Source organism: Panthera pardus, unplaced genomic scaffold (assembly GCF_024362965.1).
Source record: "Panthera pardus isolate Hobbes unplaced genomic scaffold, ASM2436296v1 HiC_scaffold_25, whole genome shotgun sequence".
NCBI classification, from domain to species: domain Eukaryota; kingdom Metazoa; phylum Chordata; class Mammalia; order Carnivora; family Felidae; genus Panthera; species Panthera pardus.
The window spans coordinates 19,103,027-19,122,534 of record NW_026526821.1 but is presented as its reverse complement, the minus strand read 5'-3'; the positions used below and the strand labels follow the sequence as shown (position 1 = coordinate 19,122,534).

Sequence of the window (19,508 nt, the reverse complement as noted above, 5' to 3'; positions counted from 1 at the left end):
GCAGTGATCCTGATGTGGGGTTCAAACTCACCACTAGATGATGACCTAAGCCGAAGTTGGACGCTTAACCAGCTGAGTCACCGAGGTTCCCCGTCTACGAACCCCTTTAAAAGCAAGGCTTTAAACGTTTAGCACAGGATATGTCTTTGCTTTTAGCTAGGTCTTTTCTTATTGCAGGGTTTATAAGCCACCTCTGGAAGGGACCAGCCTTGGAACACCTGGGTGACTCAGTCGGTTAAGCGCCCAACTTTGATTTCGGCTCAGGTCATAATCTCATGGTACGTGAGCTCGGACCCCACATCAGGCTCTGTGCTGTCAACGCAGAGCCTGCTTCCTATCCTCTGTCCTGTCCGCCCCCTACGCTCTCTGCCCTTCCCCCGCTCTGCACGCGTGTGCTCATGTGCACGGGCTCTGTCTCTCTCCCTCCCCTTCTCCCTCCCTCCTTCCCTCCCTCTCAAAAATAAATACACATTAAAAAAAATTTTTTTAGAAGGGACGAGCCTTTCCTAGTTAAGCTAGCAGGAAACATCTACTCTGTTGGGCTGTTGTTGGGTGTACATAGTCACCAAATGCATTTTTGTGTCATTTGTTTCTACCCTCTCACCTCAGATGTGATTGCTCAGTTTGGAGCTTCCATCATAGTTTTTGCTGGTAGAATATTGTAGAAGCCCAGTCTGTATATTATTAGTCACTTAACAAAAAGTCCTGGTATGTTTAGAATGACTGTTTCTCTTTGGTTTCTTTGCTCCTTCGAAAACAAAAACATCAAACAAGAATAAAGAAAGTACAGTAGCCAAGAGCTTCTACTTGAACCTTCTGTCAGGATTGTTTGTTTAAAGCATTATAAGTTTCCATGGTTTCATGTCATCTTAGGGTATCTTGTGAGTTGATCTTGTGAAATGAACCCTTGTGGTCCCTACTCTGGGCTAACTCTTTCTTTTCCTTTTTTTCCTTTTTACAGTGAACATAAAGATTCTGAAAAGAAACACAAAGAGAAGGAGAAAACCAAACACAAAGATGGAAGTTCAGAAAAGCATAAAGACAAACACAAAGACAGAGACAAGGAAAAACGAAAGGAGGAAAAGGTACAGAACTTTCTTTCCAATGAGGAAGGAAGAGCTGTGAGATGTACTTTTCATTTTCTTTATCTACAAAAGCAGGTAATGAAAGTACCTTCATTGCATAGTAAAATCCCTTGGCCTTTGAGTGAAAAGGTCTCTGTCAGGAGACTTTGGCATCAGTCACAGTCTTAAGCAATGAAGACCAAAGCCCTTTACCACTGAATTTCACAGAACCAAATCTATCCATATCGTTATCTTACTTTAAATGGCATATGGATAAATGAAGAATGTAGAGTTTCTGGAAATGTCAGCTTTCTTTCGTGGGGAAAATAATTCTGTTTTTGGGAGAAGGCATAATGCCATGTTGGTCTTTTGTTGAATGAAGGTCCTTCCTGAGTGAAAACTTAGTGATGCTGGTGCCCTTTGTGGCTTTTGGTTCCAGCATAACCAGTACAAGCCTTCTCAAAATGGCTAGGCTCATCTGGCTGCAAATGAGTGGCAAATCATTAAAAAAAAAAAAATCATTTTTATTTTAGTTTCTGAGAAAATAGTGTTGGTACTTGGTAAATTCAGACAATATGAAATAGAGAATGTAATGAAAATTACACCTTCTTTCACCTCTTGCTCATTGTCCTTCATCTTTACCTTTTGTTTTGTTTTTTATTTTCTCTGCACACTGCCAAGGGCAAATCCTTGAGAGGTGGAGTATATTTATTGAGGGAGGGGGACCTGCCATCATTTAATGATAAAAAACTGTCATTTTGAAGGGAAACATTTCTTAGTAAATTGGATAATTCACCCTGAAGAACTGTAAAAAATGAGTCTTAGGAAAATGTCAAGACCTTTAGTTCACCTGTTCAGTTTTGCTAATAATAAGTCCATCTGTGATCAAGAATTGAGGCCACATGTTCTCAAATCAGAGCGAGGCTTCTTCAAATTTAGTCCTGTCAAGGTACTAACCAGTTACCATTATTTTCAGGTTAGAGCCTCTGGGGATGCAAAAATAAAAAAGGAGAAGGAAAATGGCTTCTCTAGGTAAGACTCCTCTGCTACCTTGGCTGTTCTTTCTCTTGGCCAGCTATGCATGTTGTAGTGTTGTCTGAACTTAAATAAAATATACTGACTTGACCCACCTCTAGGTTCCCAAGGAGGTCAGTAGTGAGAGGACTTGCTCTAAGCCAATCTAAGCATTTCCAAAGTGTCATTTAGTGAAACTGACCAGCACATTGTCCAGAAGGCTATTTTCAGTGGAGAAAATTGACAGGAAGAAATTTGTAAAAATTCAGATATAATTTACATACCATAAAATTCACCCTTTAAAGGTGTACAGTTTGGGGTGCCTGGGTGGCTCAGTTGATTAAGCGTCTGACTTTGGCTCAGGTCATGATCTCACAGTTCGTGGGTTTGTGCCCCGCATTGGGCTCTGTGCTGACCGAGCCTGGAGCCTGCTTCAGATTCTGTGTCTCCCTCTCTCACTGCCCCTCCCCACCTCTGAAAAATAAACATTAAAAAAATTTTCTTTAAAAAAAAAGTGTACAGTTTATTGGTTTTTAGTGTATTCACAAGGTTGTACAGCCTCCCCCTACCCCACTTTCTAATTTCAGAGCATTTTCATCACCCCCAAAAAGAAACTTCATATTCAGTCAGTAGTAATTATGGATTTCTTGAAGAAAACTCTACTCTGAATTCCTCCTTAGTAATACAGTAATCCCCCCTTATCCACAGTTTTGCTTTCTGTGGTTTCATTTAGCCACGGTCAGGAAGTAGATGATCCTCCTGACATACCGTCAGAAGGGCGGTAGTAGCCTTAATGCTACGCACAGTGCCGACATCATTCACCTCACTTCATCCTATCACATAGGCATTTATCATCTCACATCAGCACAAGAAGGATGAGTATAGTACAGTAAGACATTTTTAGTGAGAAAGAGACCGCATTCACATAAATTTTATTATAGTGTTTTATAATTGTTCTGTTTCATTATTATTATTAATCTCTTGCTGTGCCTAACTTATAATTTTATTGCAAGTATGTATGTATACGAATAAACATTGCATATATAGGGTTCAGTACTCTCCGGTTTGAGGCATCTACTGAGGGTCTTGGAATATATCCCCTGTGGACAAGGGGGCACTACTGTATTCTGAGGCTCATCTGTAGAAGCTTACTTGATATATGTTTTAGGGATTGGTGTAGATTTGAGTAGAGATACATGATTTCTTTTCACGAAGAAGAGGAAAATGCACTCTCGAGTTTGGTTTTCCTGTACTGTTTTTGCCATTTTGATTCTCTTCATCAACCTTAGCTCCCTAAAAAAAACATGAAAGTCCCCTCTGGTTTCAAAAAATAAAAAGTTTATGGTCATATATTCTCATTTGTTCTATTGAATGACAGAATGGTTTTTCTGAGAGTTGGTGGAAGGGTTTGCATATTAACTAGAGCACAGTGTTGGGGAATTTTGCCTCCTTGGAACTTCGAACTTTCAGTTTCGTTTGAGAACAGTTTTGAAAATTCTGCTGTGTACTCTGAGTCCATAGACTAGGAGAAACAGGTGCCCTCTTCAGGCACATTTTGTAACTGTTCTAGGAATGCAGAATAATACAAGTCAAGAAGCATTAGAGCTGAAAGCCTCCCTAGTTGTTCTGATTTCTCACAGTGAGTACAGGGTAGCTATTTGCTGCCAAGAGACCACCTAGGACTTTCATTAAACTAACACTAAGATACAAATAGACTCTCTGGACTTGGTGTGTAGTCCAGGATTCAGTTTCAGAAATTCCATGTTAGAAGATCAGGAACACAGCCTTCCAGGCAGCCTTCCATTCACTTTGCCAGACTGCTTGCTAGCTTGCAGGGTTTTTTTTGTGGACCAATCCAGATGCTTTACTGGGTGGAACACAGTTTTACAGTAAATTGTTTTACAAGTTCTTCCTTCAGGCCTAGTAACCCTTCCCACATGTTGTTAACTTCACCTGTGATAGTACCAGGATCTAGCATGTACTTAACTAGTTGGGTGAATGACAGTGTTTCTTTCCTTCTGGTGCAAAGTGTTTGGATCCAGATACTGGACTCTTGACACTATGTTAGTAATTTCCGTGGTGAGGAGAAAGCAGCTATAGAGATTGGCATTTGAGGAGTGTGCAGGTATAAGGAAGAAAAACTGATCTCTTTAAACATTCAGATTCTGTTCCAAGCAAGCGGATCCAGTATCCTTGGGGAATTGTGGGGTGGTAGCATTGAAACCCTGTGAATATCTTGAGTGTTCTTGGCAGCTGACTCTGGATACTTATCTCTTGGACCCCTTAGAAACAGATGGTTTCATGTTGGGAGGCATTCCCTGTACTGAGTTAGCTTTGTTGTTGCTTCTGTCTGTGAACTGTGAGGTTTTGCTGACTTATGCCAGGCCAGGGAACATCCCAAGGTTTGGTGATTGCTGGTCCCATGGTTTTGTGTTTTTGTTTTTTTTTTTTAACTTGTTCCTTCCTCTTTCTGGTTCAAAATAGTTGTCTAAGAGAATCATCTTTTTGTATTCAGAAGGCAAAAAGTCTTAACAAAAATAGGGCAAGGCACTCTCCTGTGTATAAAGTAAGTAAACTCTGGGAGGAAGTTGAACGATGAATAGATTTGGCTTGGAATGGCTGCAGTTTGTTGTCATTTAGCACATGCACTTCTTTTGTTGTAATGTGAGCTTAGTTATTTTTCCATGTAACTAAGGTTATTTTCCATTAGAATCTTAAGATACAAGTTCGAGAAATAAATTTTTATTCCCTTCCTTATAAAAGCTGTATTTAGCTTTTGGTACTAGAATAATCAGTTCGCATCATTGGTGGGTTTAGATACATGTTCATGTTGTGGTTTGGGTCATGCTGGCAAAGACAGCGAAGATGCAGTAGGAAAGAATACTGACTTAGATTAAGGAGTCCTGATCCCAGATTTTGATATTGCCTGTTCACCTGTAAAATGGCGGGCAATACTGTCTACTTCACAGTAGATACTTCTGTTCTACTTCTCACAGTAGTGAGAATTAAGTGTAAGGAAGTGAAAACCTTTATAATTTGTACAAGTGCATGTTGTTATCCTTGTATTAACTACTTCTCAGTGAGATGATTTATCCCTACTTTGCAGTACTTAACAAACTATAGACATTCCCAGTCTCATTAACTAGTCTTTTTTCCCTCTTCAGTCCACCACGAATTAAAGATGAACCTGAAGATGATGGCTATTTTGCTCCTCCTAAAGAGGATATAAAGCCATTAAAGAGACCTCGAGAAGAGGATGAGTGAGTATTTCTTATTCCTTGATTTTTGGAAACAAAAAAGGATTTGTTTAAACAGTAAATGCGATGTATGTCTCTCCAGTTTGCAGAAAAATGGCATTGATTGACTTTAGTCATTTGGAATTTGTGATTAATGGTCTGGGCAGCTTAGTCATCTTTGATTTATAAATGTAGGCTTTGCTAAGCAAATAAGTAGTGTACCTGACTGATGCTTAATGCAGAAATATTTATCTTTTTATTATTTTTTCATATTAAAAAGGTAATGCCTGTTTATTGTAAAAATTTCAAATAATATAAAGTTCATCAAGAACATTTAAATTATTCAAGTTACTTTAAATTTATTATCTCCTACCACAGATAAGTTTTCACTGTTAAAGCAATTTTTCCTAGGTTCTGTGCCTGTCCATGCATTCTAAGTGAAGTTTCAGTGTATAGAGATAATAAAATTGCTCTTAAAACAATTATTTGAGGCTTGTGTGTACCTCTTTCTCAGATTCAGTGAGGTTAAGTTCTACTCATTATAATTTCAATCTTGAATAGCTTCTTATACTCCAGGAATCTATAAAAGATTTATGATAGAAAGTGGGTGGAAAGGGAGGAGGGAAAATACTTGGTGAACTCATTTGTATTCACTTAGAATGCATATAGTATTTCTTTCCTCCCCTTTCCAGGTAGGTATTACTTTGTGGTAGCTGTTGTTGCGCTGGGCATTTGGTCCCCAGACTTTCATCTTCTAGTGGTGTCTGTTTCTGTAGGTAGCCCTCCATCCCCCATCTCTTCCAGGCTTGTATATAATATAAATGTTTTGTTCTATGTAGGACTATAACTGTTAGTCCTTGTTAGGCCTTCTTGACTTTCTCCATTCCTGTTCTGACTGTGGAATCAATCCCCAGCCAAGAATAATAGTCATGCCTGCTTTGGAAGCCTCCAAGAGGAGTTTGGAGGTCCTGATCCTGTTGGTGAGAACTACTGAGTCAAAGTTGTGTTAATTGCATATTCATGTTCCCCTTTGTAGTGCTGATTATAAACCTAAGAAAATTAAAACAGAAGATCTCAAGAAAGAGAAGAAACGAAAACTGGAGGAAGAAGAGGTTAGTAAAGAGACTGTGGCCCTTGGAGGCTTGGGTTTGGAATAGGGAGTTTTCCATAAAACAGCTTTTGAAGGCAGGTGAGTTTTAGGAATTTATTGGTCTTTCGTAGGGGAACTGCTAAGAAAGACGTGTAACAGTTGCTGTGGCACTGCAAGTTTTAAGATCTTTCTTAGCCTTCGTGGGTGACTGCCCATAGCTCTGCTGCTAGCTGATGTTCTTGGAGAAAGTACACCCATCTTCATACCTGCAGAGGAAGTGTTAACAAGAAATCATACTTTGGCTTACAACCTAGAAGGGTTTTCCCTAAGAATGCTTTTTAGTGCTCTCATATCTAACAAAGCTTGCTCATCACTTACTTAGGGTAACTCTCTGTGTTTAAAGGTCTTTAATGGGTGCCGCTTGGACATATGATGCAATCCAAGCTCTTTACCACAACTCCTCCAGATCTGGCCCCTGCATCTGGTACCTCCCTTCATCTTGTGCCTCTTCTCTAATTTAGCTTGTTCCAGACACACTGAACTCCTTTGTTTCTTTTCCACACTGGATTCTTTTGTGCTTCATGGCTTTGTGTAGCACATGCTGTTCCCTCTGTCTGGAACACACATGCTCTTCCTCCCTTCTTCTCCTGGCTTATCACCTTCCTTAACATCTCAGCTCATCACAAGTACTTTTCTAGGGGTTCGGTTTTATGCTTGTAGTAGATTTAAAATAATATGGTCCCTTCTTTTGACACTTCCTATTTCTTATACTAAAGAGTTATTATTATTAGCAAGTAATTCAAGTGAAAGATGTTAGAAGATCACAGGAGTCTTACATCTTGCATTCTCGGAAGGGGTTGAATGAGTTCTTGGCTCTTATGCTGTGTTTGTGGTTAGCCATGGTCATGGGCAAAATGGATTCACAGGTATTAAGTCACTAGCACATCAGAGTATGAGCAGTAAAGATAGTAATAGGAGCAGTGGGTTTTAAGAGTAATCTATTATAGTAGTAGTAAAATTTATAATAATTAAAATTAAACATAATAGATGCTTACTGTGTGCCAGACACTATTAGTGCTTTAAATGAATGATTGATTTCATTTCATCCTTACAATCACCTTTAAGAGGTAAATACTGCTACTATCGTCTCTCCATTTTACAGATGCAGAGACTGAGGTATAGAGAAGCTGAATCATTTGCTTGAGTCCTACTTACTACTAAGTAGTAAAGCCAGGATTCAGTCCCATGCACTCTGATTCCAGAACCATTACACTAGCTACCATGTTATCTTGTCTCCTGCGTGTCTTTGCTGATCTTTTAACTCCACGGGAGGGGAGAAGAGTCTGAAGTGAAATCACATTAAGATTATTAATGAGAAGGAGAGCCATAGAGAGATGATCAGGTCCTAAGTTAGGAAACTGGTTTTCCTGACTGCTAGCCCGTTCTTAGCAGTGTCAGCTTATGAGCACCCTCTCAAGGAATCGAGAGTGAAATGCTGAGTGGTTGTGGTAGTCACCCCACTTTTGTGTAGATTATCAGTACAGACTAGTGGGTAAAGAAATACACACAACTTTAGCTTTTCCATGCTTTCTGTACTTTAGGCCTTTGCTGCACTAATGTAAAATAATACCTTTTTCACAGTTTAGAAGGAGGTAGTAATAACTGCTTTAAACCGTTTGGAAAAAAGGACGCTTAACTTTATTTTTAATTGTCCTTTTCAGCAACCCTCTTCCTACAGGGGAGGAAAAAAACCACACAGGCTGAAAGACCTAGAGTTAATACACAGTCTTATTATGGCCAGTACCCTAGATGGCAGGAGCAGTCCTGAAACCTCACTAACTGGCTGTGGTTTTTTTTCATTTCTGGGAATTGTTGGGAAGTCTCTTGGTGACTGATTATCCCATTTTGAGGCTTGAAAACATACAGTGTAGCCAGTGGTTTCTTGATGGGACCATCTGCATGCGTGTTCAGAAGCTGTAGGGAGAATGTCTTAACTGAAAAACATTTCCCTTTCCTGTGGTGTGTTTCAGCCTAAATAGTAAACATTATCTGGATTATATGATCCTCTAGTACTTTCTCCTCCCAAACATACATTTATATTCTCCATTCCTATTTTAAAATAGTTTGGTATCATAGTCCTTCCCCTTCCTTCTACCCCAAAAATCATTTGCTTTAAAATCCTGAGTTTGGGGCGCCTGGGTGACTCAGTTAAATGTCCGCTCAGGTCACGATCTCGCGGTTCATGGGTCCAAGTCCTGCGTCAGGCTCTGTGCTGACAGCTCAGAGCCTGGAGCTTACTTCGGATTCTGTGTCTTCCCCTGTCTCTGCCCCTCCCCCACTCATGCTCTGTCTCTTTGTTTCTCTCTCTGTCTCTCCCTCTCTCAAAAACAAATGAACATTAAAAAAAGAGTTTTTAAAAAATCCTGAGTTTATCCTGATTGTTATATCCTGTCATGTAGTCCTAGAATGTTTATATATTCCAGTCATTCCCATGAGTCACACTATTATTTTTCTGGTAATAGCAGCTATATAGGACCTTGAACAAGTGACCAAACCCTGTTTTGGAGTTTTCCTTGATTATAACTGGAAAAGGTCAAACTGTCGATAAAGGTCTTGATTCAAGCCCTGCCATTCTGTAATTGATTTTAAGAGGACTCAAAACCACCTTTCAGAGCTACATAAAACTTGCTGAATAAGAAGTTATCTTGGATAGTTAGGACAAAGGAAAATATTCTTTAAGAGTTTAGATCCTGTGGAGCAGGACCCCTACCTGTTGAATAACACACTTTTTACTGGATGTGTGTGTTTTGAGATTAATCTCCTGTGTTACTGAGTTGTATTTGTTTATGTTTGTGCCACAATGACAACTCATCTAGGGTCACAGTTCAAAGAAGAGCCATAGAGAAATACATTACTGTACTAGGAATTGGTGATCATTTTAGGACCTCTCAAATACTTGTTTACTGCTTCGTGACTCCATATGCAAGCAACAGTGATAGTTAATATTCCCCCACTAGACTCCATCAGGAATTTCCTTTCAAATTGTATATAAGTGTCTAATACAAGGCCTATACCCATTATTTGATGGTGTTGGGAGAGGTTTAAAAACGAGTGAGGGTAATACATTGGGATTACTCTCTATTAGCAGTGCTCTTCCAAACATTCCTCTGAGGCTAAAAAATATACGTATAATTTCCTAGACTCTTCCATGCATGGTGAATGTTTTTAACTACTTTCTTAGGTGTAATCATTTGTCAGGGAATTTTGGGAAATACTGCTCTAGAGAAAAGGACCAGTAAATTTTCATTCATTTATTAAATTGAGAGGATTGGATTTAGGAACCTCTCCACTTGTAATATTCTGTGGTTCCAGTTTTTCTTCCTAATGGCCCCTCAGAACTACTTCTAAAAATGTGATTGGTACTTACTTAAGTGCTTTCTCACCATGTTTCTTTGTAGGATGGTAAATTGAAAAAACCCAAGAATAAAGATAAAGATAAAAAAGTTCCTGAGCCAGATAGCAAGAAAAAGAAGCCGAAGAAAGAAGAGGAACAGAAGTGGAAATGGTAACATGGCAGCCCTGGTTACAGTGTCCACTCTTGGGTTCCACGGCCTAACTGAACAAAAGTGTTATTAAAATTTAATAGCCTGATATTTGGAGGAGGAGGAAAGTACTTAAAATCTTTCCAGAATAACATGCTGAAATAAGTTTTCTAGGTCCTAGCAAACATCCTAGTGAAAGCATTAACTACGTTTCAACGTACTGGTTGTCAAAATTTGGTCCCACCCTGGAACAGAATGAACTACAGAAGGAGAGAGAGAGAGAGTGAGAGAGAGAGTGAGTGTGTGTGTGTGTGTGTGTGTGTGTGTGTGTGTTAGAGGAATTGGCATATGAAGAAAGTTGCATTTAAAATGATAGAGAAAAGATGGATTATTCTATAAATCAGGTTCAGGAAACTGCCTATTTATAGGTTTAAAAAATAACCTCCACAAGAAAATCTGGATGAATATTTTATAATTGTAGAATAACGAAGACCTTTTGAAGCAGGATATATAACCAGAGCCATAAGGAAGAGATTTATAAAATTGGTCTATCGAAACTAAAATGTTGCATATGGCCGACAAATTCATGGCATTAAAAACAATCATAAGGGAAAATACTTGCAGAGGACTGAGATTCTTAATATGAAAAAAGGTCTTTTAACATAAATATGAAAGGAACGGTCTTAGAAAAGTGATCAGTAAAACATCTTAGGATAGGGGAAAAGAAAGATGCCAAGAACAATAATCAATGATACATCTTTTTGTTTAATGTCTTTCAGATTAGGAAACAATGCGTATCAAAATATCTAGGGTTGTAATTAAGAAAACAAGTGTCATCGACAATGGGAGTGAAGATTTAGTCTTTGTGGGAGGAGTAGAGTAGTAACAGGGTACTTCTGAAATGTGTTTAGGTGGGAAATTTTATTTTTTAATAAATTTAGCTATTTAGAATTTTGAAGTAAACAAGTATTTTTAATACTGATGTGTTTTTTAAGCTATTTATTTGAGAGGGAGAGAGAGCACGAATGGGGGGAAGGGCAGAGAGAAAATCCTAAGCAGACCCCATGCTTGTCAGTGTGGAGCCCGACGTGGTGCTTGATCCCACGAACTTGATCTCCCATGAGATCATGGCCTGAGCCAAAACGAAGAGTCGGACGCCCAACTGACTGAGCCACCCACGTGCCCCTAATACTGATATTTCTTACAACTTTTTTTAATTTTTTTTTTTTTAATGTTTATTTATTTTTGAGACAGAGACACAGCATGAGCAGGGAAGGGGCAGAGAGAGAGGGAGACACAGAATGTGAAGCAGGCTCCAGGCTCTGAGCTGTCAGCACAGAGCCCGACGCGGGGCTCGAACTCACAAACTGTGAGATTATGACCCGAGCCGAAGTCGGACACTTGACCGACTGAGCCACCCAAGAGGCGCTCCTCTTACAACTTTTTAACTACTGTATAATTATATATAATTTATAGTTGTGTTGAAAAAAATTTGAATGATCCAGAGGTGTACAAGTTAGAAAAAAATGAGTTCTTTTTCCCATTCTCGTTTTTCCTTTCCAACTCTGAAGTAACTACCATTCATAGTTTGGTGTGTAGAGTTTTAGACCCACTAGTATGCGTTTCCTCTGTGGCTTTTGTAATTTGGAACAGTAATCTCCCCAACACAGCATGTCTGAGGAAAAGGGAAGGATCAGTCACCAGGGAGGTGACTGAGAGGAGCAGAGCTAAAGTGGCAGAAATGCTCAACACAGCTATGTAATTGGCATAGTTGGTTTGAGCATATGTGGGGTTAAAAGGAAAGTCTAGAAACAGAAAGTCACAGAGCAAAGGAATCCTGGGCCAGAGTCAGGAAACAAAAAGATGTGTGTTTTTATTTTCTTCAGAGTTTTTCAGAGATAGACTGTTGACTGTTTTAAGATAAAATGAAATGATTATGTAAATTAGGGGTTGTTATTAGGAGTCACGAGAATGGTGAGGTAGTGATCAGTTAAGTGTTTGCTGAACCAACAAGTTTATTTCCTGGTCATCACTAGCTCCCTGCTGTCTTCCCCCTTCCTGTGGAGCCTTGGCTTTTATTGGGCCCTGAAGCAGACATTCTCTTGTCCTGGTCCAGCCTTGTATGTGTGGAATTAGATAACCCTTGAAGAGTGTAATAGTCTAATTTTGCTTCTGTGGTTGAAATCCTTATCAGTGTTGCCACACATTAATCCCGAGAGACCATGACCTTTGATTTTTATATTCTTATTTTGGTTTAAGTGGGACTGCTTAGTCTTTCACTGAAGATGGTTGGTTTGGGGGTGAGCTGTCTTTACTATAGCCTCCAATGCATGCTATCCTCATACATTGTTAAATTTTGTGCTTTCTTAAGCACATTGCTTGTTGGCACACTGTAAGTTTTTAGAAGTAGAGAACAAAAATGATTGGCCTCTTAACTGATAGCTTGCCCGTTCTTCCTTTCATGGTAGGTTGTGTACTGTACTCTGAAGTCAGTTTTCTAGTCCTCAGTGTCTGCCTGCCACTGGCAGCATAGTCAGGGACCTTAAGTGGAAGATACTCTCATTTTTATTATTCCTCTTGGCATCCCACTGAAAGTGTTACACACTTCACCAGGCACATATGAAGAACTTTTTTCTCCCCCACCCCTCTTACCCACCCCGCAAAGTCTGCAGACTTGTTAATCTTGCCGAAAAGAAACCAGAAAAACTTTGATCTTTATCTTCCTCACTTTGGTAATTGTGGAGAGGGGAAAATGGTTCAGATCCCCTCTGGGTTTTATTTTTTCACATTTCCCCCATACAAACCATGTTACAAGTGCTTGTGGTATGCTCAGGCTTGTCTGTGAAGACCTATTTACCCAAGAGCCCCCCTGTTTTTGAGGGTTACTCTTTGTAGGTGTATGGGGTTTCAGTTCTTGAGTTAAACACACTTTTCTGTCAGGACTGACCTGTCGGAACAGAAGTCCCATGTTTGTTCTAAACATGATTCTTCACAAAAAGACCTAGAAACTGGGGTGTTCGTTTGCTGTATTAGGTATGACTTTAAATGGAGTTTTCAGTCTTTTTCAGCAAAGGCAAAATGCTGTAAGGATTTAGGATTGTAATGTAAGGAATTAGTGTTGAAAGACCAGGACTCAGAAATATAATCAGTAATAGTGATAATTAAATTTATGGAATATGAATTGATACTCTCCTCAAACCAGAGAAACTGTCCTTGATTCCAGAGATTAGCTTCAAGAAAGCTGTAGTAACTGAGCTTTATTTCTGAAATTTTAAAAATTACGCATTTACAGTGTACTGTGAGGTGCTTCTTAACTGCGAGGGAGCTTGATTTCACACAGCACATGGATGTTTACCTTCCTGTCTTACATACATTTCTAGCACATTTCCACCTTCCCCTTTTCAAGCGTATTTTACTATCCGTTGGTACCTACTTTGAATTCATAAGTCAAGTCTGCCATAAAGAAGTCATTTTGGTGTCTAGGTACATGTTTTTCTTAATTTTATTGGTGAGCCATTGATGTAGGCCTAAAAGGGCAATACTACTGTTTTCATATTTACAGTAATAGTTGTTGATCCGATGATATCAGCCTGTTGAAGGATATGGTCTCTTTCTGTTTAAACTGAGGTTTAGTGTTGAGTGATTCACTGAATCTCTTATTTTACTTAAATGGTAGAGAAGTTATTGTGAGTCCTCAGGATGAACATGCTGGAATAGGAAAAATTATAAAAACAGTTTGGAGTCTTAATTTAAAAACCACTGGAGGGCGCGTGGGTGGCTCAATTGGTTAAGCGTCTGACTCTCGGTTCTTGGTTTCATCTCAGGTCATGATCTCACAGATCATGGGATCAAGGCTAGGGTCAGGCTCCACAGCTGGCAGTGTGGAGCCTGCTTGGGATTCTCTCTCTCTCCCTCACTCTCTGCCTACCCCTCCCCTGCTCATGCTGTCTCTGTCTTTCTCAAAATAAATAAATGAACTTTAAAAAAAAAAAAAAAAAAGAACACCGGAGTTGGGGTACCTGGGTGGCTCAGTTAAGTGTCTCACTCTTGGTTTTGGCTCAGGTCTTGATCTCACGGTTCGGGGGATCCAGCTCCCCTGTCAGCCCAGAGCCTGCTTGGGATTCTTTCCCTCCCTCTCTTCTACCCTTCCCCCCCCAAACAACAACCACCACCACTGGAGTTGATGAGAAGAATGGAACCGAGTCCCAGTATAAGGGAAAACGTGGTGTTCTCAGTCTCCTCACTGTCACTCTGGCAGTGCTGCACATAGGTTTCTTGCAGTTGCTTTCATATACATGCCTACACACATAATACATATATACGTACATGTGGATTTTTTTATGATTTGGAGAGTAACAGACTCTGGGATTTGGATGGGTTCCTGCATCTAAGCCTTTCTGTGCCAGTGTCTAGTTGGGAGATTCTGCCAGTTTCATATGTAGAAGTGGTAGGTTGGTTATTGAGGATCTTCGATGCAGTGCTCCTTCTAGATTTAAAATTCTGTTAAATCTTTGAGGTTTTTTTTTTTTTTTTTTAATTTTTAGTTATAAAATACAAAAACCTAGAACTTGCCATATTAACCATTTAAGTGTGCGGTTAAGTGGTACTAAGTACATTCACATTGTTGTGTAACCCTTAGCACCATCCCATCTATCTCCAGGACTGTTTTCATCTTACAAAAACTGAAACTCTCTCTCATTCCCCTTTCTCCTGGCTCCTGGTAACTACCTTTCTGCTTTCTGTTCTTTGAATTTGATTACATAACCTCATGTAAGTGGAAATATACAATGTATGGCCTTTTGTGACTGGCTTATTTCACTTAAGAAAATGTCTCCAAGGTTCATCTGTGTTGTGGCATGTGTCAGATTGTCCGTCTTTCCCAAGGCTGAATAATATTTCATTGTATGTATAGACCACATTTCAATTATCCATTCATCTATTGATGGATCCTTAGATTGTTTCCACCTTTTGGCAGTTGTGCATAGTGGTGCTATGAATGTTGGAATGGAATGTTGCTGTGAATTTGTTTAAATATCTGCTTTGAATTGTTTTGGGTATATTCCTAGGAATGGAATTGCTGGACCATGTGGTAGTTCTGTGTTTAACTTTCAAGCACTCATTCACTATACTGCTTTCCACAGTGGCTGCACAGTTTACATTCTCACCAACGGTGCACAGGATTCTAATTTCTCCATATCCTCATCATCACTTGTTATTTTCTGGTTTGTTTTTGTTTTGATGATAGTCATCCTAATAGGTGTGAGCGAAATCTCATAGTTTTCTTTTATATTTCCTAATGACTGGTGATGTGGAACATTTTTTTTCAGATGCTCACCAGCCATTTGTATATCTTTGGAGAAGTGTGTATTCAGGTCCTTTGCCTATTTAAAAAAAATATTTTTTTAGTGTTTTTTTTTACATTTTTGAGACAGAGACAGAGCATGAGCAGGGGAGGGGCAGAGAGAGAGGGAGACACAGAATCGGAAGCAGGCTCCACTCTCTGAGCTGTCAGCACAGAGCCCAACGTGGGGCTCGAACTCACGGAGTGTGAGATCATCACCTGAGCTGAAGTCGGATGCCTAACCAACTGAGCCACCCAGGCGCCCCTCCTTTGCCTATTTTCTAATTGGATTGTTTGTTGTTTTTATTGTTGTAGTTCTTTATTTTGGATATTAATCCTTTATCAGATAATAATGCTTTGCAAATATTTTCTCTCATTTGTGGGTTGTCTTGTCACTCTGTTGATTGTGTCCTTTGATGTGCAGTTTTTAACTTTGTAGTCCAGTTGGTCTTTTTCTTTTGTGGCCTGTACTTTTGTTGTCTTAGCTAAGAAATCATGGCTTAATGCAGAGTCATGAAGCTTTTGCCCTTCTGTTTTCTTCTACAAGTTTTATAATTTTAGCCTGTCTGTTTGTGTCTCTGATCCATTTTGAGCTTATTTTTGCATATAGTGTAAGGTAAGGACCCAATTTCATTCTTTTGCATGTGAATGTCTAGTTTTCCCAGCGCCATTTGTTGAAAAACCTACTTATACTCCATTGAATGGTCTTGGTACCCTTGTCAAAAATCATTTGATCATCTCCGTTGACTTTGGTTTTATAGTGATGCTCTTTTTACAGTAATTTGGTATGTGTAATTTTTATTTGATGTTTCTGAACTTCGTTTAAAATATTGGAGTTAGGGGCACCTGGGTGGCTCAGTCAGTTGAGCATCTGACTCTCAATTTCAGCTCAGGATGGTCTCAGTTGTGAGATCGAGCACCACAGCAGGCTCTGTGCTGGGCACGGAGCCTGCTTGGGATTCCCACACCCTGCCCTTCACTGGCTTGTGGGTGCGCTTGCTATCTCAAGATAAACAAATACTTAAAAAAAAATAAGGGGCGCCTGGGTGGCTCAGTCAGTTAAGTGTCCAATTTTGGTTCAGGTCATGATCTTGCAGTTGCGCGTTCAAGCAGAGCCTGGAGCCTGCTTCGGAATCTGTGTCTCCCTGTCTCTGCTCCTACCCCTCTTGTGCTCTCTCACTCTCTCAAAAATATATAAACATTTTTTTTAAATTATAAAAAATAAAATATTGGAGTTGGAAAAAATATTGTAGTTAGAAGATGATAAATAATATGCATAGTTAGCCTTTAGGAGTATTCTGTAGAACTTTAGAGCTTTTTAATTTTAAAGTAGAAATAGTGAAGATTAAAATTTATGAAGTTTTAAAATATCCTATTCTGAGGCATCTGACCCTCGATTTCAGCTTAGGTAATTATCCCAGGGTCATGGGATTGAGCCTTGTGTTGGGCTCTGCGCTTGGCCTGGAACTTGCTTAAGGTTCTCTCCCTCTCTCCCTGCCTCCCCCCCCTCTTTCCCTCTCTCTCCCTCCCTCCCTCCTCTTCCCCCCCCCCCCCCCGCACTGTCCCACTCCCTCCCTCCATCCCTCTCCCCCATTGGCACTCTTTCTCTCTCTCTAAAATAAAACAAAAAGTAATAATAAAATATTCTATCTGTAAGACAACTGACTCTTAAAAAAACAAAATGGTAATGATGGTGAGAGGGTCTAATTCAGAAAAAGAAAGACTTTGAGACCTATCAGCCAATTTCAATTCATGATCCTTAATTGGACCCTGGCCTATAAAATACATTTTGAGTATAATTGGGAAGTTTTTAGTATGGTCTAGGTATTAGAATGAAGCTAATTTTGTTAGATATGATAGTATCATAGTTATGTGAGAGAGTATTTTTACAGGTGAACTATTTAGAGGTGAGGTATCATATCTGCAGTTTACATTGCTGAAATGGTTCAACAATGGTTGAACCAATGGTTCAACATACATTGCTGAAATGGCAAAAAATAGGAAACTTAGCATAATATTAGCAGCTGTTGAACGCAAGTGATGGGGATATGGTGTTCCTTGTATTTGTCTTTCTCTGTATGTCTGATCATTTTTAAGGTTTTTAAAAAACTCTTTGCACTAAACTTTACATTCAGTTAGTTACCAGTGTCTGTTAGATAGCTCTAGGTAACCTATGAGTACCTTAAACTCAGTACCCCAACTGAACTGTTATTTCCCAGTCTTCTGTTCCGTCTTGCGCTTTCTTATAGGGTTGTTTTTCCCTACATCTTCACCTGGCATCTACCTCTGTCATGTATACCATGGTGGTAAAACAACTCTTCCATTTCCATATCTCCCAGTTATTGCCAAGGTCCTTGAGTTGGGATCCCTTGTATCCAGTCGTAGAACTGAACTGTTGAACTGTATTTTCCTGTGTTCACTTGAGTATTCCATTTTATTTATTGTGAGTGTTGGCTTTTTGAAGGTGAAGAATACTGGTTCTCTTGATCCAGGTCTTGAATGTGGCGCCCAGAGTTATTTTAGAGCATCAACCAATTGAACGATAAATTCTTTGGGCATTTAAAAATGACACTTTGTATACTAGGTGATCACTGAACGGTGTTATACTTTATCTTTTAAAGGTGGGAAGAGGAACGCTACCCTGAAGGCATCAAGTGGAAATTCCTAGAACATAAAGGCCCTGTTTTTGCTCCACCATATGAGCCTCTTCCAGAGAATGTCAAGTTTTACTATGATGGTGAGTTATTCCAAGGTTGTCTAATTGTTGGCCAAGAAAAGAGCCTGCTTCTACTTAGGAATAGAAAACGTGGAGGGATCTTGTGCTATATAATCCTTTTTGTTTATTTCATTTTGTTTTATTGTCATTGTGTGGTTTGGGGGAATGGTCATCAGGTGTTTACTTACCTCTTAAAGGCTCATTTGGTGATGAAGGAACTGCCTTGAGAAAAAGGGACTGTTAATGTTTTAATTACATGGTCCCCAAAAGTTCCCTCCACATAGCTTACAGCACTTGGTCCCCCAGTTAAATGTTTTTTATCTGAACTTCATTTCTGAGAAGCCACTTTTTGCAAGATTTATTAGAAAAGCCTTACTTGAATGGTAGTATTTTACCTTAGCAATGTAATGCAAGCTGATAAGCTGCTCATCATGAGAAATAGTACTAGTATTCAGTTGAAGATTAGTCAGCCATCAGCCTCTAGGTAGGGCTGGTCGGTGTCAATCACTCTGTACATAGCACAACAATATGCCTTTACTATATGTGCAGTCAGATTTCATAGGCTGCTGTAAAGAACTGCCCTGCCTACGTGCTTCTCTCAGAACACTCAGAGTTGTCCATTAACTACCATTGGTGTTTCTGTCCTTGGGTTGAAGAATTGAAGAGTACCTTTGACATTCTTCTTGTTTGCAGTGTAGCACTGTGCAGATGGGAATGTTCAACTGATCTCCCTCATTCCAAGAGTTCTATCCATTAATGGCTAGAGCATTTTCCCCCAGACCCTTACATGCTTAAGATTTGCTAGGTGGATCTGGACTCATTTAATAGATGTGGAATAGTATTGGGTGGTTCTGAACCAAGGGGTCTCCTGACCAAACTTTGAGAAATACTGGGCAGGAAAACTGCCTAAGGGCATTAGTGGTGAACACACTCAGGAAAATTCTCGTACATCTCTTTGTCCGCCAGTAATGGCCTTAGGACCACAGGTATTTATAGATAAAGGTAGTAGTTTATACTGGGTCTTGCAAGTGGGGGACGTGTCAAGCTTGGCAAGCTGGAATTCATTTTTTATTCAGTGTGCCTGTGTTAGACACCAAGACCCAGCAATGGACAATATTGACCAGGCTCTCATTGCATGATATTTGCAGTCTACCAGGACCCTATAGCCTGAATGACAATTACTTGCATCATGTAAACATTCTGACTTGTGTCGACCAGAGCACACAGGACACAGTTCTATTAGCTCTCATAATTGGTTACTTAAATATAACTCCAAAGCCAAACTCCAATGAGGAAAAAGAGCCTAGAACCTTGGAAGAAGACAATCCTAAAAGGCCATGTATTTTGTAGCTCATGTCTGGACTTACCAAGAGCTTTAGAAAGCTCAACTAGTAAAGCCCCATTTTGAGGTTCAAAATGATTTGAAGGAAAGCTAGATTCTCTAGTCTCTGGGTTTCTCTTTTTCAAGATGGGAAGCCAAGGCCTGAACCAGTCATCACTGGTCA

General features: G+C 39.6%; 1 protein-coding gene across 1 annotated transcript in view; it reads left to right on the top strand.

Annotated features, from left to right (window-relative positions):
- The window catches only part of TOP1 (DNA topoisomerase I), a 94,743-nt gene that overhangs the window by 44,600 nt on the left and 30,635 nt on the right, over positions 1-19,508 (top strand). The window contains exons 4-9 of the mRNA XM_019458497.2: positions 962-1,085; positions 2,041-2,096; positions 5,243-5,338; positions 6,351-6,426; positions 9,863-9,969; positions 17,909-18,024. Of these exons, the coding sequence (XP_019314042.1) occupies positions 962-1,085; positions 2,041-2,096; positions 5,243-5,338; positions 6,351-6,426; positions 9,863-9,969; positions 17,909-18,024 (575 nt within the window). The remainder of the gene's footprint in view (positions 1-961; positions 1,086-2,040; positions 2,097-5,242; positions 5,339-6,350; positions 6,427-9,862; positions 9,970-17,908; positions 18,025-19,508) is intronic.